The sequence below is a fragment of the Notolepis coatsorum genome (genome assembly GCF_963971535.1).
Source record: "Notolepis coatsorum genome assembly, chromosome: 13".
In the NCBI taxonomy this organism is placed as follows: domain Eukaryota; kingdom Metazoa; phylum Chordata; class Actinopteri; order Aulopiformes; family Paralepididae; genus Notolepis; species Notolepis coatsorum.
The window spans coordinates 52,564,415-52,590,351 of NC_140177.1; the positions used below are offsets into that span (position 1 = coordinate 52,564,415).

At 40.9% G+C, this 25,937-nt stretch overlaps 1 protein-coding gene across 2 annotated transcripts in view; it reads right to left on the reverse strand.

Moving 5' to 3' along the window:
* Positions 1-20,684, reverse strand: part of mapre2 (microtubule-associated protein, RP/EB family, member 2) — a 37,249-nt gene extending 16,565 nt beyond the window's left edge. Inside the window, exons 1-6 of one of the 2 annotated variants that reach the window (XM_084326897.1) lie at positions 20,625-20,640; positions 15,650-15,813; positions 13,142-13,269; positions 7,763-7,908; positions 7,382-7,598; positions 490-632 (exon numbers count right to left, since the gene is read on the reverse strand). In XM_084326897.1, the coding sequence (XP_084183023.1) occupies positions 490-632; positions 7,382-7,598; positions 7,763-7,908; positions 13,142-13,269; positions 15,650-15,774 (759 nt within the window). In that variant the 5' untranslated portion in view covers positions 15,775-15,813; positions 20,625-20,640. Of the gene's footprint in view, positions 1-489; positions 633-7,381; positions 7,599-7,762; positions 7,909-13,141; positions 13,270-15,649; positions 15,814-20,624 lie in introns of both variants that reach the window. The other variant, XM_084326898.1, reaches the window with a different exon arrangement.
* Between the last annotated feature and the right edge of the window lie 5,253 nt (positions 20,685-25,937).

Below are 25,937 nucleotides of genomic sequence, written 5' to 3' on the forward strand. Positions count from 1 at the left end.
AATGTTTGATAAAAACGCTAAAACTGGGTCAATTTCAATACTTTTTTTTCCATTCTTCATGAAAGTCACTGTTGGCCTAGACCACATTGTTTATTGAACAAAAATACAACGTGAAGGTTGACCTTTAACTCTGAAACCAAACTAAACTGATCAAACTCTGAACCCAAACTGAACGGGTTGAACTCTGAAACCAAAGTAGTGAACGAGTCAAACTCTGAAACCAAAGTACTGAACGAGTCAAACTCTAAAACCAAACTGAACGGGTTGAACTCTGAAACCAAAGTACTGAACGAGTCAAACTCTGAAACCAAAGTACTGAACGAGTCAAACTCTGAAACCAAAGTACTGAACGAGTCAAACTCTGAAACCAAAGTACTGAACGAGTCAAACTCTGAAACCAAACTGAATGGGTTGAACTCTGAAACAAAATTGAATAGGTTGAACTCTGAAACAAAATTGAATAGGTTGAACTCTGATTCTGCTCCTTACCTGTTCATTAATCTGTGTGACCTGTGCTTCCAGTTCTTTCTCTCCCTTGGCAGGAGTTGCCGTCACAGGGATCTTTTTGGCCGACGAGGGTCTGGATGTTGGCGTTGAGGACTTGGGGGTTGTAGCACTTGCCCTGGTGGCTCCTGGAGCACACGAAAGAAGAAAGGTGATTATAAAATATGGTTATGCAATTTTTTTTTATTATCCCCCCCCCCCCTTTTTTTAATTTTTTCTCCCATCCCAATATCGTATTGCCAATTCTCCCCTCCCCTGTCTTGAACGTTGCTAGACTATGCCTCCCACTGGTCGGCTGTAGTGAGGATAGAAGCCTTGCATCACGTGTCCCCTCCGGTACAAGAGGAGGCAGCCTGTCGCATCTTTTCACCAGACAGCGCGGACTCTCAGTGGCGAGGAGTAACACGTGGGAGGCTCACGCTGCCCCCGATACTTCCTGTCTCTGCTGTGCAGGCGTCACCCAACCAACCTCTAGGAGTCGCTGTCCACAACGTCCAATCCCCACCCATCGACTTCCACCCGCTACCTGTCAATTGAGATAGTATGAAGACTGGCCCAAGCCGCAGGCAATGCTGACACCGGGATTCGAGACCGGAGTCTCTTGCATTGGTGACGAGCGCAATCTCCGCTACGCCACCCAGCCGCCCTATGGTTATGCAATTTTGTAACATTGTTGTTAATCACCAAGTTGAAGGAAATATATATGAATAATATGAATTAATAGATATGTAATATAGTTATTCGCTGATCACATACTCAGTATCGACAATACTAGTGACATTTCATGGACCAGATACCGGCTACAGCAGGGTTTGAAATTAAGGGGGGCTTGGGGCAAAATGCCCTCGAAAATTTACCAAATGCCCTCGAAAATCAGTTAAAGGAAAACTCCAACATTTTGGGAAATTAGCTTATTTAACATCTTCCCTGGAGTTATACAAGAAGATGCATACCTTTTTTGTCTCTGTGCGTGCATTTAGCTTTGGGAACAGTCGCTCCGTTAGCGTAGCTTAGCTTCATCACTGGAAGTGGGGAAGGACAGGAGCCTGACGTTCCCTTACAGTGTATACAGTCACCAAATACACTCCAAATACAACTCCAAATACAACCTAAACTAACTTTAGGTAAGTTGTAACGTTAGTTTAGGTTCGTGTTAACGTTAGATAATGTACAAAATAAACGTTTTCCGTTGCTATAAACGTCGCACTTTTATTTTGAAAACCCTAGAAAGGAAGTCATTATATTTGCTTTACCATCCTGTTCTGTGTTAGCTCCGGTTAGCTCCGAGCGTGCAGTAGTTAGTATTATATTATCAATACCAGCCATTGGATTACTGTTTTCTAAATTGGAGAGGCTTTTAATCGTCAAGGTAAGAGGATTTTAAGTCATGGTATCCATAAACTTCAATCGGTTCGGATCCTTTGAATTAATGAGTGTCCACAAACACGGCTTCACGTAGAAATAACTGGCTGCGCACAGAGACGAGTGCTTAGGCAAAAAATTACGTAATTGTCTAATTCAATAATTTTGTATTTCTCCACGTGGTAAATACACAGGTCACAACATGTTTACATGAACGTTTGAGTTGTATTTGGAGTGTATTTGGTGACTGTATACACTGTAAGGGAACGTCAGGCTCCTGTCCTCCCCCACTTCCAGTGATGAAGCTAAGCTACGCTAACGGAGCGACTGTTCCCAAAGCGAAATGCACGCACAGAGACAAAAAAGGTATGTATCTTCTTGTCTAACTCCAGGGAAGATGTTAAATAAGCTAATTTCCCAAAATGTTGGAGTTTTCCTTTAACACTTTGGCTGCCAGGAGCCGTGTTAAAGCGTCATTCCCGGCCATGCTCAAGGTGCCGAAGACGCTTTACAGCGTCTTTAATATCAATATTTCAAAAATCTGGAATCGGATTCATATTCCCCCTCCGCTGGCCTGAGATCCACCAGGAGGACCCACTGAGCTCTCTGGCGGTTCAGGAGCACCATCTGGTGGCCGATCGGCGCAATCGCTTAACAGGAAGCGCAGTAGAGGTTTTGCTGGACGGCCGTATTACTTCCGGGCACTCGGTACATGTCCCGGGACTCTGGCTCGTCACACTACATGGCGATCGATTGCCAATAACTCGATAAACAACATGATTTGGACGTATATACCATTATACAAGCTGGAGATGGACCGGGTAAATCGCCATCCCATAATGATAAAATTTCTACTCTACGATGATCGCCCAACGGCGCGCGGAGACTGGGGTGAGTTTTAGCGTGTAACGTTACCGTCTTCGATACTAACTGCTATTATCAACATTTGACCCACATTAGATGATTGGTATAACGCTGCCCACGGAATTATAAACGCCCCCTCGCCCATCCGGTCAACATCAGATGACGTGTAGTAACTTCTAGAAGTACGTCTAGTTGGAATTTTTTATATCGCGCTGATTGCCATCAAACTGTATTTCATCATCAATATAATGCATTTGGGGCTATATATCACGTTCTGGAGAAAGCTGTAGAAAGAGATGAAAACATACTTATACATTAGACCATACTTTACTATGAATATGTGAATGAAAAAGTTTAACGTTGCTACACAATGAACAATACATATAGGACTTTGAATGGGCCCTAATAATGGCAATGTAGCAATAGAATTTAAAAAGTTATAGCCCTGCAAAGAAGGGGAATTTCGGGGTGCTCCAGTAGCACACCATGTTACCGCGCTGCGTCGCGGGACTCCGTGCTGCGTCACGGATCTGGTTGACTCCGAGTTCGATTCCCGGACTCGCCGTCATTTGCCGAATGTCTCCCCCTGCTCTCTCTCCCGTTTCACCCTACAACTGTCGGTCATGCTTGACCAGAAAAGCGATAAACACTAAAAAATAAAGTAAAAAAAAAAAAAAAAAAAAAGGGGAATTTCTCCATAGACAAATAGAGCTGGCAACCTATGGTATATCATGAATTTAGCCTTAGGCAATCAAAGTGTTAAGAGGGGCAAGAAAAGCCCCCGACACTTTGCACAGATGTTTAGCCCTTAGTATGCACTAGGGATGGGCATTTTAAAGAAAAATCCAGATCGATTGATCGCATTCTATACTCGAGTGATCGTGTATTACTCAAAAAAAAAAAAAAAAAAAAAACATAAATAAAAAAACATTAGATTTATTTTATATATACATTTATTTTTTACTTATTTGTTCATTCACGTATATATGTTTAAGGAAACCAACAAACAGTTATAATCTTACACATGTGAAAAAATATGTAAAAAAATAAAAAATAAATAGTATCCTTTTTTCATTAAAATTTATAATAATTTCGATATTTTTTTCTTCTATTTTTCTCATAGCTACGAGTAATCGATTACTCACACACATCCCTAGTATGCACACGCACAATATATGCATGTAATAAATAGTTTGTTAATAAACTCTGTTACTTGAAAAAAAATTCACTGTGCTCCTAATTCTTTTTATTTAATTTAAATTTTTTTATTTAGGAGCACATGTGCTCCTTGGGAAAAAGGTTAGCGTAGAGCCCTATATATGGAGACATTAACATTACGTTATCAAACATAGGGACGAAGACGGGACGAAGACTGGACGAAGACATTGTGTCAACAATGTTTTATAATCTTTATGTTAATTTATCATAAAAATTCGGTGCCTCCAAAATAAATAAAAAAGCCACCGAAGATCAATTAAGGGGGGCAAAAAAAGCCCTGAAAAAAAGAATGTTAATTTCTAACCCTGGGCTAATCCGAGTCTGATCCATTACAAAGTTGTCATAAAGTGTCTTCCTTCACTAACACTAATGATTACGAGACAAGGGGAAATGTGCCCAGCTTTCATCCCTGAATGGATTCAGCTTGACGAGATAGTGGCCAAAAGTTAGCATTTTTATTACATTAGCCTATAGCAATAACTGAGTTTATGGTTTGAAGGTTTTGGTGACCAGACAGTCTCTCCCTTCTCTCCCCCTCCGTCTGTCAGCCGTGTTCACGGTCTTGAGTCACTAACCACATTTAGCTTGTGTGCCTACTATGTAACAAAGCTAACTGTGACAGCTTGATGATGACAGCTTTTTAGATTGCAAGTTAAAATAGACCTACACTATTGTACTACAGGAGCTAAAATAGATCCCATTTTCGATCCGATTAGTCCAGTAAACAGTGCGTGCAGGGAAGCCAGCATAGCAGATGAGTCCAGCATCAGCTAGGCTGTCAATCAAAACGGTCATGGGCCAGGCTTGAGAAAGGCACCAGAGGCCACAGCTACACCCAGTTAGACCATGATAATGAATCTCTATACCAGGGCTCCAGACTAACTTTTTTCACCACCGTCCCAGAACCGTCCCGAAATACAATTTTAACCGTCCCAAAGTGAATGTAACCGTCCCAAAAATCAAATGTAGTTTCTTTACTTTGGTTGTCGTCTATAGTTGTTATTGCCATAAGAAACACCATTCAGAGAAGGGGAGAATAAATTGATTTAGTCAAAAGGCTCCCATGGTGGAAAGATTTCACAAGAATAATTATGATTAAAAATAAATATAAAAAAAAAGTGTTTAACAGGGTGCTAGTATAGGGATATTTGGTCACGGTGCTGTTATAGTCAACCAATTGGAGCCATGTTGATTATTCCTTCCATAGGAAAATATATTTAAATGTATTTTATTTCGTTTAATTTTTTTTTGTTATTACAAATGTGTGTTTATGGTTGAAAATGTTAGAGATAAATAATAGATCAAATCAAATCTAACTGAATAAGTTATCCCTCTTCTAACAAGAAAGAAAAACGTAGTTTAGCTTTAAACTACATAATGTCATTGCGTCCAGAGATTCCACCTTTGATAACTAAAGTAATGACACTTGACTAGTAATGAAACATGTCCCTTAGATCGCGCTGTCCTCCTGGTCGATATTGATAATTGCTGCTAAATTCCAGCGGGCCCTCCTCACTGAATATGGATTCATTGTGTAGCTGAAGTGAAGTTTGCCTATAGCCTGTCGTCTATTTCTCCGCGTTCGTTTAGATAAATGTAACGTTATGCCAATTAACTCGCAATGGTAGTAACATTACGTGTTAGTATAGAATCGAATAGAAATCCTTTAATAATCCCGAGGGAAATTCGGCACTACAGAGCAGACTATGTATCGCTCACATTGAACAACAATAAACATTTAGGTCAATAGGACTAAAATAGGATTAACAATATAATAATATTAAAAATAATAAAATAGTGTGAACTATGGATTAATCAGTGGCAGTCTGATACGTTAGTCAGTAACGTTAGCTAGCAATAAGCAGCTATAACTAGAACGCGTCGATAACTGTATACAGTTCCAATAGACTAACATTACACTTCTGTGATTTAAATGTGTCCTCACCTTAGACTCAGGGGTAGTATTGCTGGATGCAGTTCCCTGTTGGTCATTTTGGGTCTGTGTTTATCCTCTTCAAATAGCGCAGCATGTTTGCGGTGCTCTCTTCACCGAGAGGTTTTTTTCGTTTCTTTTTATAACATTCTGATCTTTCTGCGGTTCTTGTACAGTGGTCTCGTGCCGTGCGACTGTCAATTACCAGCTGTCATTCACTGTGTCAACCAGGGTTAAATACCAGTGGAGAAAGCCTAGGTAAGAGAGATTTCCCTCACCTGTTAACAAGTTTTTCTTTTTCGATGCAAGATTAATTTGGGGTGTGACGCTGCTGCAGCGCGACTGGCTGAGGAGAGGTGGGTAGGAACTTGATGCTGGATTAGCGTATCGCTGCGTTGGGAGGCGGAGATAGTCATTGGATTTGGCAAATCACGCTACGTTTAGACTTCAGTGAACTTAGTCAGCACGAGACATTCACCATTTGACAGCAATATATGCGCGCACTGACAGTCGGCCAATTGACATTTCCTGTGAAAAAAAAATCCTCTCCGTCCCGGTTGCGTCCCAGCAAAGATTTCTGTTCGTCCCAAATCAATATTTGATCGTCCCCGGGACATCGTTAGTCTCGAGCCCTGCTCTATACATGTGTCCTTTTTATGTTTATGCATATATTTTAAATGGAAAAAAAGGCTTGGGTTAGTTGTATTGCTTTTAGATGGATCATAATGAAGTAGCATGCGGCTGTTTGATTATTTTAAAATATTAGATATTATGCAAATGTCTTTTATTATTTTTTTTTAATATCGGATTGGTATCGTTATCGGGCGGATGATTATCAGAACAGAAGAAGTGGTCTCAAGCCATCCCTAATAGTCAAAAGACTGACTGCATATGACAGGGTTCCCACATACATTGCAAAATGAAATTCAAGGACTTTCAAGTACTTTTCCAAGCACAATTTTCATTTTAAAAGGGGCATTTAAAAGGATACAATTAACTTTTAAATGCTGTTTTTTATAGAAAAACAAATCTGATCCAATATGTATGGCTTAAAACCAATTTGGGCTGTTTAAGGAATTCCAGGCCTTGACTTTCCCCCCCAGAAAATCAAGCACTTTAAGCACTTCAAGGACCTTGTGCGGACCCTGCTTGCCCCATACCCCAGGGTGCCCAAAGCAGGCCCAGCAGGCCAGATTTGGCCCTGCCTGCACAACATTATTTGTGGCCCTCCAAAAAGGATTCCACAGAGTAATAAGATACTATATTTGGTCTATTTTGATGCAATTTAATTATATTTGAGGACCAATTTGAAAATAAGTTGATTTATTACAAGGAACAAACACGTTGACAGTTATTCACTAATTTTATTTCTAAATCATAAACATCCATTCGCATTCTTCGGCCCGCACACACCCATGTTACATTTCGGTCCTTGGATCTCCAGGTCAAAAATGTTGGGGTGGCTCTTCTGTCTCCTATAGCCCAGCAGGCTCGTCTTACCTGCGGTGGGGGAGCTGGCAGCGTGGTGGGACTTCTTTGGCAGGTTGAAGATCTGCTCGCCGGGGTCCGGGGGAGGAATAGCATCCTGCCCCTGCCTGGCCTGAACGGGGTCATACTCCTTGCCGTCATAGTTGGCGTCAAAGAACCTCTTGAACCACTGAATGAAGTCAAGATTGTCCTGAAATCTGCCTTTAACCAGCTTCTCCACAGGGATGATCTGGATTGAGGGTGAATAAGAGGAAATAAATTCATTAAAATTGTTGTTTGAATTGGAGAGGCTGACACATGCCAACGCTTGGTAAATATTTGGCGCAATAATGAAAGTCCTCTTATTTGAATTGTGGTTAACAAGGTACAGACAGGCATCTTCAGCAAACTCACCTTGTCCACATTCATCCTTTTAAAAGATGCCTGCAACACTTTGAAGTTGTGAATGTACTCATGCTCCAATTTGGCTTGGAACTTAACCTTCTTAAGACTGATACAGCCAGGGAAGAGCATGTCCATGAACCCGCAGTAGGCAGCTCCTAAAAATGTCAAAGAATACAATGATTAACAAAGCCCTTGGTTGAAATGTTCAAGGTTATCAGGGCAACTTCAATAGCTACAGACTTGAGGTAATTATGACCTCACAAAAAAAGACCTCTGGAGACTCTTCCCAGGCCAGATCATCAATCAGCTTTCCTAAAACTATCAAACTCAGTTAACCTTCCTGGACCCTATCAGCCATCCCTCATCCTACCCATAGTGGCGTGATAAAGTGACAAGACCTGCTTTAACTGACTCTGGCTGCCTGGAACATATCTTAATTAATTATTATTAGCATAGAATTATTAATTAACAAAATGTTCAGCTTCATGGCCTTGTTCAGGGTGGATCATCAGGCCATGTAGCCAAAAACTTTTGGTAATTACATTTTAAGAAGCTCTGAGCAAATTAAAAGAGAAGACTGCATGACTTGATTTTCTTTTAGGGCTGTCCTCAACTAAAGAAATTCTTAGTCGAATAATAGTCAAGGACTTTGTCAATGTCAACTAATCGATATAGTTGATTTAATCGATACATCTGTTGTACAAGTTTCCCATGCGTAATAACACAAAATGCACCTCTTTAAATCCTGTAATTAGATGTGCTTATAATTTTTCAGGAAACAACTCATTCATGTATGGAAAAATACATAAGAATGTACTAACAAAGTCTTGGTAAACTAAAACCAAGCCAACCAATTCCTCAACTATGAGGGGGCAGCCCTGTTTTCCCCCTTGCATTTATTGGATTAGGTCTACTGTACTACTTGACTGCAACTCATCCAATGTGCATTTTCTTCCCACGGAGCGGCAGTCTAAAACAACACTAACCAGTTTAAAATCCCCGCTAGCAGCCATTCTGCTCCTTACAAGAATCACAGGTTTATCGACTACTTTAGCCAACAAGTTAGGAGTTTAATTAAGTTAGGAGGTGCGCCATGGGTCTGGGTGGTTTCATGCTCGTTTCCTCTTCTAATCCAGGGGGTCTTTCTCTAGCCATACATAACAAACAAGAGAGCATGCAGGAACTGACGTTCAACTTTAAACTAGTAGACATACCTTGAGAAAAGATGTGCGTGTGTGTGTGTGCGTGTGAGTTCCAGGAGTGATGGGATTGGATTACTTGGGACACAGGCATGGCATGCTCCAAGTCTTATTTATAGACACCTCTCTGTCAGGGATAGGTGAAAACATTTCCAAGCTTGCCTGGACTAATTTATGTCCAAAATAAATGTGATTCTTACTAGGGGTGGGAAGGGGGGGGGGGGTTGAAATAAATTGATGGAGATTCCATCTTCTAAACAGAAAATAAATTTTCTGGTATCCCCGTTCCCACTTTATCCAATCAGGAGAGAGAACTCCACACTGCAAAAACAGAAATAAGACAAAAAGAAATAAAAACGAGTTGCAAATGTGGCTTGGCAAGATTTATTGAAATACCGGTAAGTAAAAAATATTTTCTCTGATTGGGAAAGGATACCAGGAAATTTATTTTGTGTTAATTGCAGAGCAGAGGCACCTAGGGCTAGATCCACAAAGAATGGATTGCACCCTTACTTACCGGTACAATTCATTAGGAATTGAAAATGGGGGAGCCTGATGTAAACAAGACGAAAGTCTTTCTCTGGTCTGCATCCCCTTAACAATTGTGTGTATTGAGCCGTACTGTATTGTACCCATTCTGCAATCGGTTAATACAATTTTCATTCAATCAATCACCTGCGCATTTTCAATTCATAATGAATTGTAAGTAAGGGTGCAATTAGCACCGTGCAATCCATTCTTTGTGGATCTAGCCCCTACTGTATGTTACTGACCAAACATTCTATATCAGTGATGGCTGTTGGAATGTAGAGCTTAACACTTATTTTAACGAAGAAAATACCACTAACAGCACCTTTAAATCAAATCATGACCCCTAGAATCAAAATCAATATATGATGAATTGAAAGTGGAAATTGAAATGGAATTAAAAATGGGGGACCCTGATGTAAACAACACGAAAGTCTTTCTCTGGTCTGCATCCCCTTAACCCTTTGGAGGCCAAACCCAAGATAAGTAGGGTTTACTCGCCATGCTCTGGGCGCCAAACCCGAGAAATCCCAGGTTTTAAATCGATATTTATTTTATTCGCTATATCCATTCATTTTTCATCCATCCAGCCTGACGTTATCATTGGGAATGGGTCTGAGCTCGCAAAAGGGCAAATACTGCCGCCTAATGTCTCCCGGGTGGTATTGCACATCATTGGAATCCCTCTGGCTGGGGCTCTGCATCAATCTAAGAAGTCCGGTCCAGGTTTTCCTTCTCGGGCATGCAGTATCATTATAACACATTGACTGGGGACACTCGGAGCAGCGTGGATTATGTGTTTGGGCATATAACGTTGGATCATTATTTGGAATGGCAATCAGGAATTGGATAAATTTTTTTGCACATCAGATGTGAGGTAAGGACTTTATGTTACGAATCTTGGATTAATCCGATGTTCCTTTCACCGCCATCGGAGCGTGTGTGTGTGTGAGGTTCGCGCCGACCAAAGTATGGAGAAGCGATTTTTCAGACCCCGCTTCTGTTCGCCCATGATGACACATAATATCGATAATCTAGCGTTTATTTGAAAACGATTCATAAATCAAGCGACAAATGGCACGATTTTTTTTTTTAAACTTCATTTTTTAGCGTTTATCGCTTTTCTGGTCAAGCATGACCGACAGAAACAGGTTGAATGGGATGTAGAGCAGGGGAAGACATTCTGAGAAATGACGGCGGGTCCGGGAATCGAACTCGTGTCCCCCAGATCCGTGACGAGCACGGTTTTCCCCGACGCAGAAATAGCGCAGAGATATGCGGTGAGCTACGGGAGCTCCCCTAAATGGCACGATTTCTAACGAAATACATTGAAGCTCGATTTGCTGGAGTTTATTGAGATGAGACAGAACACTCTAGAACAGGGGTAGGCAACCCTAGGCACGCGTGCCTGCATAGGCACGCGGGGGCATTTTCATAGGCACAGGGGGCAGCAGTAAAAAAAATTATAATAATATATATATATATATATATATATATATTTTTTTTTTATATTATAGTGAAATATTTTGCACTGTTGTCGCATTTATCTTGTTGAAATCCTCCCACAGGTTATTTTTACTACCACATATTTAATTGAGACCCTTTATTTGTTTATTATTTCAATTTAGCTGGAAATACATTGCTACATCATTCAGTAACATTTGCAGAGCCTTATAACAAAAACATTATTACGGTCACCATTGTGACCAGTGGGATTATTCAACACATTTTATTATTTATTTTTCTATTTCATTGAACATTGCACATGTTAAAAGCCATTTTTTTACTCAAAATGTGAGTATTACCAAGTCAACTTGTGTTCTTAAAACAATGACAATAAACATAGTTTTATTAGGTTGAAATAATGTGGTTGTGTACTTATTTTTCTGATAACTTATTATGGATTGAAAAATGAAAACCTTAATGCACAGTAACTGAAAATATTTTTAAGTTCTGGTAACTTATTATAATTTTTTTTTACAGTGTAGTCTTGCGATCAATCAAAACTTATTTACATGATATACCTCACATTCACCCTCAATTCACATCCTGGTGTTCTCCTGGTGTTCTCCATTAGGCCTGTAGGTGGAGCTATGACAGCACATAGCTCGATGGTGTGTGATGTGTCCAAAAATGAATGGGCAAATGTGAGTGAAATGGTCGCACTGTATGCAGCGGTTTGTCTGCATTGCATCCCCCCCCCCCCCCCAACTCAGATTTAGGGTTGATACAACCATTATAATAATATTGTTAATAATAACAATAACAATAATGATGTAATAATGTAAAAATTATCATTAAAAAGACCCGATTATGAGAAGAAAAAAAATTACGATGCATGGAATATTGTTGAGGCACACTAGTTACAACTATATTTCAAACAGGCACTCCATGTCAAAAAGGTTGCTGACCCCTGCTCTAGAAATATATTCATATTAAATGTATGTATGAAAGAATTATCTGTTTCGTGCATGTTGACTGGAAGCAACTCACTGACGATCACTGTGTTATTTAGATCTATTGCCATTATATTTGATATATTTTAAGCACTCGCAAATAAGTCCTATCCTACATTGGATAAAGCACTGGCGCTGAAGGGCCATCAGCGCCCTCTGCTGTTGGTGCTGAAAGTGTTAACAATAAGTGTGTATTGAGCTGTACTGTATTGTACCCATTCTGCAATCCGTTAATAAAATGTTCAATCAATCAATCAACTTGTCGGATTCTCAAAGGATTCCCACCCCTAGTTCCTATGTTAGATCAAAGAAAGGAAAGAGAATCAGAGTGGGAGAACCGCTAACATGGTTTGGCCTGGATTTAGGCTTGGGCGGTATGACGGTATTACGGTATACCAGGGTATTTAGAAATCCCGACGGTATTGAAAACCAATACCGTCAAAATCACAGATCTGTTTCAGTTTATATTACAGTGAAACAGAGTTTTAACAGTGGTTGGTTGTAGTGCACTGCACTGCACACACGCGCCAGCAGAGGGCGAGACAAGTCCTCACTAGTGGAGCGAGCCGCAGAGCTGGTTGTCTACACACAGGAGGAGGAGGGGAAACCCCGCTTCACTGGAAATTAAATGAGAGTCGAGACACGCTTACCGTTGCTGCCTGGTGCTGCGGGCTAACTGGCTGTTCTGAGAGCTAACTGTTGTGTATGTGTATCACAACGGTGGACGGTGGTCACGCTTTACGGTAATGTTGCGACAGTGCTGTGAAAATACCGTAAAGCGTTGTGGTAACAAGAGTGTGTGTTGTTGTGGACTGGTGGAGCAAGCAAATAAACGGTAAAACGTTACGTCGCAGTCCGGTGCGTTTTTGAATACACAATACTAACGTTACTAGTACTAGGGTGCTGCGGGGCTCCTGGCTACCATTCTGAGAGTTAACGTTAGTATTACTAGGATGCTGTGGGCTTCTGGCTAGTGGCTACCATTCTGAGAGCTAATGATAGTAGCACTCGGATTCTGCGGGCTAACTGGCCATATCCGCGATTTGTTTACTTGGTAACACAGGTTGCCCCCCCCCCCCCGCTGATGAAAATGAAAGTCATACCGTTCAATACCGTACACCGGGGTATTAGGTCATCAAGGTATGACGGTGTGAAAAAAAATTATACCGCCCAGGCCTACCTGGATTCACCAATTTTGTTCTCACCTGAGGAGAGCTGCTCCACTTTAGTGTAGTTTAGGCAGAGAAGATCATTTACCCAGGCAGTGATGTCATGCCTGCTCATAGTCTCCTGGGTAATTGAGGTAGAATACACGTTGACCGCCATCCCCCAGCTGCAAGAAGACGTAAAGAGACAGGATTCAGATCATGGAATTTGTGTTTTTAGCCAAAGTGCTTAAAACCTTTAGGAGGGGGACAGACGACTAATGGCTATTTAGTAGGGATGTCACGATACAAGTACAGATATAAGTACAAGTACTCAGTCACATTTGGGTACTTGCCGATACGGAGTACCGATGAGTACTTAATAATACCATTACAGTTCTAACAATGACTTTGAAAACATGTTTTATTTTAATCAGATTTCACTTTCTGATTGTAACAGATTAAATATACAAAATTACACTGTTGCTGACATTTTAAGTTAAAATAATACAAATATAATACAATTTGTAACATTCGTTTTTGTGTTTTCCTGAACAAACATGGCACTGAGTAGTAGTATCAGAGTAGTTTTACGAGTACCAGTACATGGGCACAGTATTGGACCCGATACAGATACTGGTATCGATATCGGCACATCCCTACTATTTAGGCATTGTTCGCTTACTCACTTCATGCCATGGGTCCATTTGTTTACCAAATGACAGGCCTTTGGTTCAAATCAATCCAAATCCCAAAACAGAAATCAAGACATTGGTAGCAGACGTGAAGCAAAACAGAATACAACTCACTTGCGAAGCGAAACAGAATACAACGCAGTTTCTCAAAAAGGACCCACTGACTCCACTGACCCAGTCAAAACAGGCAAGGCTATTCCTTCCTACAAATACAATAACAAGCTTTCTTCCATGTCCGTGGTGGATATACAGTCAGTCCTGCGATGATTTTCATTCAATGTTCACATCAGGTCAAATCGGGTTACATAATCACTGACAGCTCATTTCTTCCAATTGACAATGCACCCAGAGTTCCCCTTCCCATAAGCAAAACTGGAAACTCTGCACAAATCCGAATGTCCACAATATTATATCGGGTTTAATATCAGGACAAAGCGCAAGATGTGATGTCAGCATATTGAGGAACTCAAAAGCTATAATGCTTGAATGGCCCCCATTGATGAATAATTACCATGACTAGGCTGTCTGCTTTTATGAGCATGGTCACAGAATAAAACATTCTAAAATCCAAAAATGTTCCCCCTGCAGTTCAAATCCAATAGAAACATTCCCAATTGATGAATGTACTCTTCTTTAACTAAGATAAGACTATTCCAGTACAAACCCAAGTCCAGCCATAATGAGCTTATTCCTGCTGTAAGCACTGATAACAAGGGCAACCTCAGGCTCCACCCCCTCCTAATGTACATTTCCCTCCCCCTCGAGTCGTAGGATCTGTTTAACAGTACTGTATATTTGCATAGCTTGTATGTCACAAATGTAACAGTACTGTATATCTGTATGTCATGTATGTCTTAAATGTCATGATTAGATTAGATTCTTATATCTGTATGTTGTGTATGTCATAAATGTCTATGAATTGAAAATGGGGGAACCTGATGTAAACAAGACGAAAGTCTCTCTGGTCTGCATCCCCTTAACAATTGTGTGTATTGAGCTGTACCCATTCTGCAATCTGTTAATTCAATTAATTTGCAATCAATCAATCAATCAGCTTTACAGTAGTAGCCTACATTTTATTTGTATGGTAGCATCTAATAATATGCAATCACAGCTTGCCTAATCGTCATCCAATATCAAAACGAACAGGGATTTAAGGTCATGATGATATCCGTTATTATCAAGTTGGCAGCATCCATGCAGGAGGCAGCAGCAGACCCGAGGCTCCTCGGACTCACGAGGATGGACACACATTAGGGCAGCCGCTCTCATGTCAACACAGCGGATGCAACGTTAGTTAGCGAGCTCTGTTAGCTACTAGCCAGCCGTGCAGGGATCGATGATTTAGACCATTAACGTTGGTCAACAGTCATGTACAACTTATTCTACGCCAATAGCAGCATTATTCCAACACTATGTCGCGTAACGTTACTAAGCTACACAGCGAGGCCAACACGACATGTTATGATGATGAGAGGATTCTAGCGTTAGAGGGGCGGTTGTGTGAATCTGCATGACATTTGACAAGCTCGCCAGCCAGGTAACTCGTCCACCATTTAGTATGTCATTGGGCCCAACTATCCACGACACAACAGCAATACTATATCGATACCGATAATCAATCAGTTATTATTATTAGGCAAAGGGCATGGTTTTTACTTGAAGGGGCCTTGGCCGATGTACGCCATGCATTGATAATAAAGCTGACAGTAGACCTGCAGGACAGCGATCACGAAACACTGCGGGCGCAACGAGCAGATCGGCACAGATTACGCGTCTCGTCAAACCAACCGAGATGCAGATTTTGCAGCACTCTTTATTATTTCTTAAAAAAAAGCGTTTCCACATCACATGCGGCGTTACACCGAGTTACCTGTAGGCGCGCTCTCCTCGCACTGTGTTTTTTCTGTACGGAATGATGTTGGATCCGTTGTCCGGGACGAGGAGGTCGTTGTTATTCTCTCCATTTGGGGAAATGGCTGGGGTGGGACCAGGCATTGGGTCTCTACAATATTGAACAGATATTCTGTTCTCTCTCTGGCGAAAAGGACGATGCAAAACGCTAAGAAAGTGCCGCACCTCGGGTTGGCTCTGTCTGCTTATTCTTCACAAATCTCTGTCTAATGACGTTGCTGCACCCTGCCCACGTGACTCGGGGGGGGGGGGGGGCTGGCCGCCCGCTCCTTTAAAGTGGTCTCTTTTGCATTAGCACAACAAATTAATTGATCTTTTCTGTATTCATACAAATATATTGTTTTTATGTCCGATCATCAAGACATACATTACATCTGCTTCTTGCTTTTGAAATGCAAATTGTGAAGTTCGTGAAATGATCAAGCAAGGGCTCCTGCAATTCTCAATCAACTGTCAAACAATTCCTTGCACATTATCGAAGACTATATATGGATGGAAAAATGCATCCCACCCAGTTTCACTCTCAAATGATGAATGTGCAGTTTAGTTACATATGGCATGCCACAGATGTGGGCCAAGAAAGCCAACAATATACTTTACCCTACTAACATTAAGTCTGGCAGATTAATGGATTAAAGTGATTTCTGTGGAAATTATTAGCCTTGTATATTTTCTACAATGTAATATGATATATTCATTAGTATAATAGTTATTATTGAGTATGTACAATTGAGCATTTACAATACCACCATGAAAAATATTTGGCTTTCAACTGTGCCAATAATATCTAGACATAGGTTTGTGAATGTAACCTACCATCTGGCCATCTGTAGGACAAAGAGTCTACTGGCAAGTAGTGGTCAACCGATATTTTTCAATGGCCGACGCCGATACTGATATTTAGAGAGCAGGACGTCCGATGGCGGTATATACAATGCAGATATAATTATTTATTTTTCTTTTGGCATCTGAAATTACAACAATTGAATAATAATAAATGAGGCCTTTAATAGATCTGCACTCTACTCATTATTTTAAATCAGCAACTGTATCTTTTTTTTCTTCAATTGACACCTACAGGGTTGACACAAGGGGGGACCACTAAACCTTATTTGTTACTTGTAATTTGTTTTCATAAAGTGATCACAACCCACAGTCCTAAATATATCACGGATAAAATAATTTACAGCTCAAATGTGCACATGTATTTTACCAGAGGGGCAAGTAGAGGGCAGATTATTCTACCCCATGCAAATACTAACAGTATGCAAAGAACAGTTTTATATAGGGCTATCAGGAATGGCATGGAATTATCTTCCACATAAGAGGTGTAGCAAGCTTCAAAAATAAATTAAAATCTTACATGTAGCCAATATTGACAATGCCGAGTTATGCAATATGTTACCGTTGATGTACATATTTAGATATAATTTGTTTGTGTGTTAAATTAATGTTGTGTTTCCTCGGTTGGTACGTCTTGCTATGTTGCGTTTCCTTGGTTGGTATGTCTTGCTATGTTTTAATTGTATTATGTTTTAATTGCAATGTATTATGTATATGTTGTAATGTCTTAATGTTGTCTCGGACCCCAGGAAGACTAGTTGACGTCAGCTAATGGGGATCCTTTGCTAATAAACAATAATAAACAATAAACTATGTAATATATTTCATGCACAGTGTATGAATACCAGTGAGCTTATAAGCGGTCCGTCTCCACTACCATTAACATGACTTTCCCAAGCAAAATTTGACCCAAGTCTTCCCTCCACTGTTGAAATGTGGATGTAGACTACATGGGGCACTTAGAAAGGCCAGAGCCGGTGTGTCCCTTTAGCCAAATAAAAAATAAAAAACGTACACTGAAGGATGCATTATTAGTATCCCTTAGACAATAGTCACTGACTCCATCAGTTCTTGGAGAGAAAAATGACATTGGCATCAATTAATAGCCCATTCAAATGACCAGTAACACCAGTGGCTTCAATGCCGAATTACCAAACGGGCCCAGCAGGCACTGGCCCAGGGGCCCAAAGGTTGCCCTAAATGATTTGACCCAAAAATGCAGAACAGGAATAGCCTGTGAGCAGGAGACTGGTGAAGGGCTTACAGGTTCCATGGGCCCCGAATCTGCGTGATTACTGGAGTCTAGTCTGTTCACCATGGGTCCTTACTGCTTTAATGTCCTGGCCTGCACCATTCTAAAGGCATATCTCAAGTCTTCTTCATCATATCCCTGAAGGTATAGTGTGCATACCAGTGACTAGTATACTGCATCACTACCAACCACATGCCAAGTTAACTGGGTTGTGTGCTTGGCAAATAAATCAATTATATTGATTCTGGTTCTACAGGCTTCAAATAGCCCCTAGCAGCTCCTTGTCCTTGAGGGGATAGTTTAGTATTGAGTATCATTACTAAACATCCTGTTAAGCTAAAGCAGTGGTTCTCAAACTGTGGTACGCGTACGACTGGTGGTACTTAAAAAAAAATATATATATATATATATATATATATATATTATATATTTTTTTTCAGTCAGGCCACTGAACTTAGAAGCAGGCCAGGCCAGTGTTTCTAGTTGCGGTGGCGCGATCAGGGGTGCAGTCGTAATATGGGCGAAGGCCAAACGCCCGTGCGCGTGTGCATGCGCATACATGTTCCCTCGGTTGCGCACAGAACAGATGTTATCCTTCCAGTCGGGAAATCAAGCAACCCCCCACCACACCTACAGGGCTTGTATTTGGTTGTCGGTATCCTATTATTATGCAAAGTCTAGGTGATAAGTGCCGGCGGCCGGGGTATACGGGCCGATGAGTCATTTTTGTGTCGTCGCGCCGGCACTTATCACCTAGACTTTGCATAATAATAGGATGCGCGCACTTCGGCCTCAGTGACGAAGCCCAAACGTCGTTTGACCGCGTATGCCCAGCACTGTACAATGTATAGATGTAGCAGTACTGACTATCTGTATGTCATATATGTCCTGATGAATTGAAAATGGGGGACCCTGATGTAAACAAGACGAAAGTCTTTCTCTGGTCTGCCTCACCTTAACAATTGTGTGTATTGAGCTGTACTGTATTGTACCCATTCTGCAATCTGTTAATAAAGTTTTCAATCAATCAATCAATCAAACTGCACCCCTGGGCGCGATAGTTAGATAACCTAAGTGGGGAACAACCAGGAGATCACTGTGACAGAGAGTAATGCAGTCTAAACAGTCATAAATCTTTTATTAAACTTCAGCCCTGATCATAACCATTTTTATTTTGATGCCCATCACAAACACGGCATTTAAAGGGTACATTTAAAAAAAAAAAATCCCCAGTCCGGCTCTGCTTATGTGAGTTGTCAATGGACAACAACATGCTGTGTGTGTGTGCGTGTGTGTGTGAGAGAGAGAGAGAGAGAGAGAATTGAGTACATTTGCTGAAATAGTTGTTCTTTAATTTTCTCACTTGCTATGTGAGAATGTTAGTTATTATGTTCTCAATGCCCCTTGCATTGTATGAGTTGTGTGGAAGAGTTTGCTAGTTCTAGTGCTACCCCGTTGTACATTGTGGCTGTGTCTGACAAAAGTTAACAATAAATAATGGTATTAGGAATACATTTTAACGTCGGTCATATGGTGGTACTTGGAGAGCCAGCTACATTCTCAGGTGGTACTTGGTGTAAAAAGTTTGAGAACCACTGAGCTAAAGGTATTTAGCCTATTTATACCTGTGTAAAGATATTTATAAAATGTACTAAAAGAAAATCATTGCAGGATTGGGTATTTTGAAGGCAGCATTGTGTGTCCAGAATGTTACAAATGTTAGCAATTAGTTAGCAGTGTGTGTGTGTGCATGCTAGTGTTGGTGCCAACTGCCCAGAGGCCCTTAGTTTTGAAATCTGTTCCAATAAAAAAGGAATCTAAAGTCTGCAGACTGCAGAGTGATAGAGGAGAGGTGCAGTGCTGTAATAGTATATTTTAGCCCATGCAAGAGAGATTGAGATGGTGGCATAATAAACCTAAACATAGCCTGTTGATCAACTCTTGCTTGCATTTGCGAGTGCAGACAGACGACCTCTCTTCCCAGGTGGATATCTGCATGGAACACCATGTACAGTAAGTTAGCTGCTCGGGGAACTCATCTAAGCTCTGCAGTCTGCAGCACAAACAACCAGAATGAGCCCCAAGAGAGAATATTACCAAGGGGAATTTTTACACCAATGATCTCATCCACATAACTGTCGTTATAATTCCATGGCAAACGCAATAACGACATCAATCGAGCAATTACGATACATCACCAGGAAGGGGAAATTGGCTCCTCGTTGCTCAGCTACTGAATGACTGACCAGGGTAAAGTACAATCGTTGACTTGTGTCAACCAGTGCCATGGTGTATGCGGGGACAGAGCTGACATAAGTCAATACATATACGTCACATGCTGTTATTTGCGTAGTAGTAGTACCGTATTAAAATATCTCAGCAGATGTATAATATACAGTGTTGGGACTTTTAGGATAACTTACTGTGTCTAATAACGTTTGACACTTTACGCACCAACTTACTTTATGGCTGACATCAGCATGCTAGCTAACGTTTCGACTCCCAGCATCAGGTTTACGTTCACCTGAGCTGTAAAATAAATTGTTTGGGAAGCAAACGAGCCAAACTAGATGGTAGTAAGTAAGCCAGTAGCCACCTGCAATCCGTGCCACACACGTTACTGTACCAAACGACCAATGTCTCTATTAGCAAACCTCAAGCTAGCGAGCTAATTATAAGCCCACGCTTTGACAGATGCAGGTAACGTAGACATTTTACACGTTAGATCGACTAGTTTAGACCAACGACATACGGAAGATTGTGACCCCAAACATGTACGAATGCTATTGCTACATGTTTGAAGGCACGGTGCACGCTGTAAACAGTGATTTTGACTCACCAGTGAACTCAATGAGATCCCACACGGCGTTAAAAGCTTCTGTTTTCCTGAGTCACCCCACCCTCTTTTCCCTCGTTTTGACGCTACAAAAACGTACACATGTTTCATTCGACCAGGAACCGGCAGCGCTGCAGCACCTGATTGGTTAATTTGACCAGAAACCAGCAGCGCTGCAGCATCTGATTGGTTAATTTGACCAGACACCAGCAGCGCTGCAGCATCTGATTGGTATGGTTGTTGCAACATCTGTTTTGCGTCCAACCAGTCACGTCTTGATGCGTTATCCACCGAATACGACTGACAGCTTCCCTCTGTGTCTCAGTTACCCCACTTTCCCTTTCCACCAGCATCGACCATGTATTATTATTATACTGTACATATCTTGCACATCTCATATGTCATGCAGCGATGGCGATACGCTCGTCAACATTTTTGGCAACATGACAGGGCAACTGCTTGTCATTTAGGACATCAAGTGAAACAGAGGGGGAAATATAAAATATAATGTATCTAGGCAACAAGAGATTGCCATGCAATCAGTATTGAGGCATCAGATTCAATTGCCCTGACGACGTTGTTAAAAAAAAATTAAACAAAAATAGATTATATCACCACCATATAGGCCATTAATAACAATCCCACAATGGAGGGATGGGGTAAAATCTCTCTCTACACATGGATAATGTTTATAGACACGTATAGGGACGTAGTCACATACATTTTATTTTGTCCCCTTAATATTCAATATGTATTCAACCACTATTCCTTCCCAACTAATTCACATCTCCCCACACACACACACAAAATAGCAAAATAGTATATATTATGTAATATTACAGACACATAATTACATTTGTTTTGGTTCATTTCAATGTATCTAATCTTAAAGGCCCAATTTGTAATCCAAACACAAACACATTGAAAGCCCCACCACCAAAAACAAGATATAAGGGAAATAGACATGTTTTTCACTCTTTAGTTGATACAAGGAATAACACAACAGGTAAATAATAACTGTATTTGTATAGCACTTTTCATACAGAAGTAGATGAGTTTTTAATTGCATTTGCAGTATTTTATAGCTGTAAAATATTTTAAGTATGTTGGTGTTTGTCAACACTGGAGTAAAAACAGATCTGTATTGAGATTTACAAGGGGTTTAGTTGCAAATAGCATATTGTCTATCTACAGATCAAACTCTTGAAGAAAGTATGTGAATAAAACCACACACTGATGTGGGTGGGGGGGAAACATAAATTGAGCCTTAAACTTGTAGATTTACCCAAGCAGCTTCATTAGTTGATAAACCTTGTTTTATAACCTGTATAAATGTATCCTCAGGAATACATAGTGATGACTGATTCTCAAAACAGAGGAAATGTAATTCACTATTGAATTTTGTAACTAAGCATGAAATCAGCACCACAATTCTCCCACCACACCACCATGACGTGGTATTCAATAAGGATAACAAATTCATGACATCACATTACCTAACCTACAGTGTCTGTCTATTGTCTAATGCTGTCTGAGATGGGAGAGAAAACCAACGTCTTGCTCCTCCCCAGCCTGTAAAATGTCAGTATCCCCCAGAGAATACAGAACCCGTTAAGAATTGAAGTTCAGGCCTGCTAAGAGGAGCATGGCAGGCAATGTTGCTCACTTCTAATACCACTAGTACAGTAAGTGGCAACAGAATATACAATCATCTGAAAAGGCACGGCTACGGAGAAGGTAGTAGTGCCCAATATGCTTGTTCACATGATCATGTATCATACAGTATGTGTTGCATATAGAGGTGAATGCAACGTATAATAAACACAAGAGATGGTCTGCCACCAGATGGTATTGTAATAAATACGTGAGTTATACCAGTAGCAGGAGAAACTGCTACTTAGCAGGGAAACTGCTATTTATCCAGATGCCTGAAATAACCAACATCACAACCGGGTTTACAAGGGATACCAACTTTATTTATTTAAGTCCTATGCTAAACAATGATCTGAGCTATTAATTAAAACCTATGAGCCATGAAGCCAATACATCTTTCCCTTCTGTGACATGCAGGGTTTAACAGGACCAGAGAATGCAGCAGGTATAGACAGACGTTCCCTAGGTAAATTTATATCACCTCTAAGTTAATCACTCTATACATTACAGCACTACAGCACTATCACATCTATAGGTAAACCCTTCACCTCTAGGTGGAGCACATCTCACAGCACACTTTAGATATGGGGTCTCGGACAACAACCCTTAGTTTGAACGAGGTACGGTACATGCACACTGTACAACAATAGTCACACACACTTTATCCGACCAGCTCTGGTCCATGTGAATATCTAGGGCCTCGCCTACCGCTATCAGCCCACCCTCTCGCTGTACCCTCCGCCACCTCTCTCACTTGGTACGGCCTCACGTCTAATAAGACACTTTATTACAACACCTAATTCATACAGGTACTAGGGGTCTCTAATTGGGGGGACTAATCGGACCACGTAAAAGTCGTCTGCAACCGTAACTCAGTCACCCTCTGATATGAGGCACGCAATTATGAACATGCATAGATACATCCTATTACAGTAACCCACGTCAAAACACCCTCTTTAAGAGGCACGGCACGTCTATACAAAGGGGATGCCTAATCACACCCACGGCCCGCTAATCACACTCCCAAATAGGCACCGGTAGAAAATGGATCAATTGAACACACTAATTATAGCAGACTCCCCCAGGTCCGAATTACCCCTCCCGCTTGCTTCCCCTGTTCCCCTTCAATGGGTCACACAATATCTATACAATATATACCAGCCTGGGCTATATAATAAATAGGGCATATAAAAGGACTAGTCGAATATGCAGGTTAATTAAGGGCACGATATCATACAGATAAGGTAAATAGAAATTACACAATATCCCATATACAATATATATATATACAGTAGGCCTACACAGTTATAAAAATAGACTGTAATACAAAATCCTATATTAAGTGCAAGTGTGGGTAACAGTGGACTTAACTCGCCGCACGGCGCGACCCCCCCCGAGGGTCGAAGCGTTGGACCCCGTCCACTCTCCGGACGAATGTTCCGGCACACGGTGGTCCTCCAGGATACAGTTGGATTTGTAACCTGGTAACGTACTCGGTGTCCGCGAGGACGAGCCGAGTATAAAGTCTTTTGGGAGCGATGTAACTCAGACCCTCTATGTCCCGTCCCTAACTATCTCCAGGAGGTTAAGCCTCCCCTCCTCTTGCTACCGGGAACTATGGACGGCTATCTAGCTTGTCTTCATCGCCGGCGGATAACTCTCCACGATCGACCCCACCCCCCGGGCCCTAACAGAGTCTGGTTACTGCGTGCGTGCTCCAACCTCGATCTCTGAGACCCACTGGCTTATCAAACAGTCTCAGCGTCTCATCCAGCACACAATCAAAAAACACCTGCGTTCAATAATGAGCCACTTGAGTCCCTGCTCGTGACGTCATCACTTCGGCCCATTCACATCACAGTATTTTGAATTCAAAGTCAGACTGCAAAACCTCCATGTGTGACGATGTGAACACGCTGTTCAGCTGACATGATGCATAGCTCATTCTTCACAGCTAAGAGACTGCATTCCTCCTCTTCTAACACCAGGGAGCACTCAAGTACTTGATAAAAGACAAAGGACATCTGGCATTTTTTTGCCAAAAACAAAAATGCTCACCCTATATAATTATGGTACTTGCAGCCAACTAGAATGGACTAAAATGATTGACCACATATGGTATCACGTCTAATATTTGCAATTTGTGTAACAGGCTGTGTAGTGGAATGTTATAGGACTAAATATAAATCAGGATTCATACTGAAATGCTATTTGCTAATGCTATTTAATGAGTTAATTCATTGGGTTGATATAGATTCATTCAGAAATTGATATATGTACTTGAGAAAGGGAATTTCTTATTACCAAAAAAAAAGAAATCCACATGAATACGGTTATACTGATCTAGAAGGTGACTGACCGGTTGACTGCTTTTATGTTACTTCAGATGGAATGTGATGAATTATAGACAATAGGGTGAGAGCAGTGAACAGTGCACTTATGACAGATAATAAATGTGCAGCGCTAAACCAAGCCAAGTGAAGTGTGCCGTACTGGAAAGGAGAGGAAGAACGAGAAAAGGAGTTCATAGGCAACAAAACTGTCATATTGTGTCATCACTTTATTATGCATCACCATCATGCAAAATCACTGGTATGAACTAGTAAAAAAAAGAAAAAAAATCATACTAGATACATTTCACACAATTTTAGATTGGCTTGCCACTTATTCTGAAAGTGACTGTGTAACATTTTCTTACACGCACAAAGAAGGTACATTAATGTGCGTGTATGTACGGTATCTTGGTATGTGTGTGTGTGTGTGTACGTTTCAGAAGAGACTTGTGTGAGAGCAGAAATTAAAAGCCAACGAGTTGGTCGGAAGATAAAAATGATACAATTGAAACTATGGCAAATGAGCTAACATCACTTGTTCAATGCCCTTGCCAGTGTAAACCATTGGATTTTGGAGTGTTCAAACACCAATTTTCAAAGTAACAATAACATTCTAAAATTACCCAAGTTAATTTCCTGTTGCAATGTTTGCTAATGCAATAGTTGACAGGAAATACATTTGGGTCCAAACTGTTTCCTAGCAACAGAATTCCAGTGAAACAGTCTATTTATCATCCTAAATTTAATTTTTTAAATTGTTCAGCTAAAACTGAACCTTATTTGACACTTCCATCTGTAGACATTAGTATAAATAAAAAGAGACTAAAAGTCCCTCGGACAGTATCACTTTCCAGAGCATTATATTTAATATGGGGTCAACCCCATCCATCCAGGGAAGAAATCAGGCATCTCTGCTGAACAGGTATAGTATGTTTTTATGGGACTCCCTAAAAACTTGGTGTCTCATGTAGAACCCCCACCCCTACCTTTACCCTAACCTCATTTGTATTCATATTCACACGGTGGGAACAGGGTGGAAAGGAATCTCAATCTGAGCATGACATAAGAGCAAAATGGCAGCCATGTGTATATGGTCAATTGATCGTGGTGCATGAGGCCGTACACAAGATACCAAGTCTTTTGTGAATTCCATGTTGTTATAGCCACATGCTGCATTGACAGTTTGAGTGAACTCCATCCCGAGGTCACGCAATCGGCTAAGGCAGTGCTCATGATTATGAGATATGTGTCAAATAAAACCAACTGTCTGACAAATCACTATCAGTCTGCTATAAGAAAGACTGAGAGTCAAACGACAATATAAAAGCCA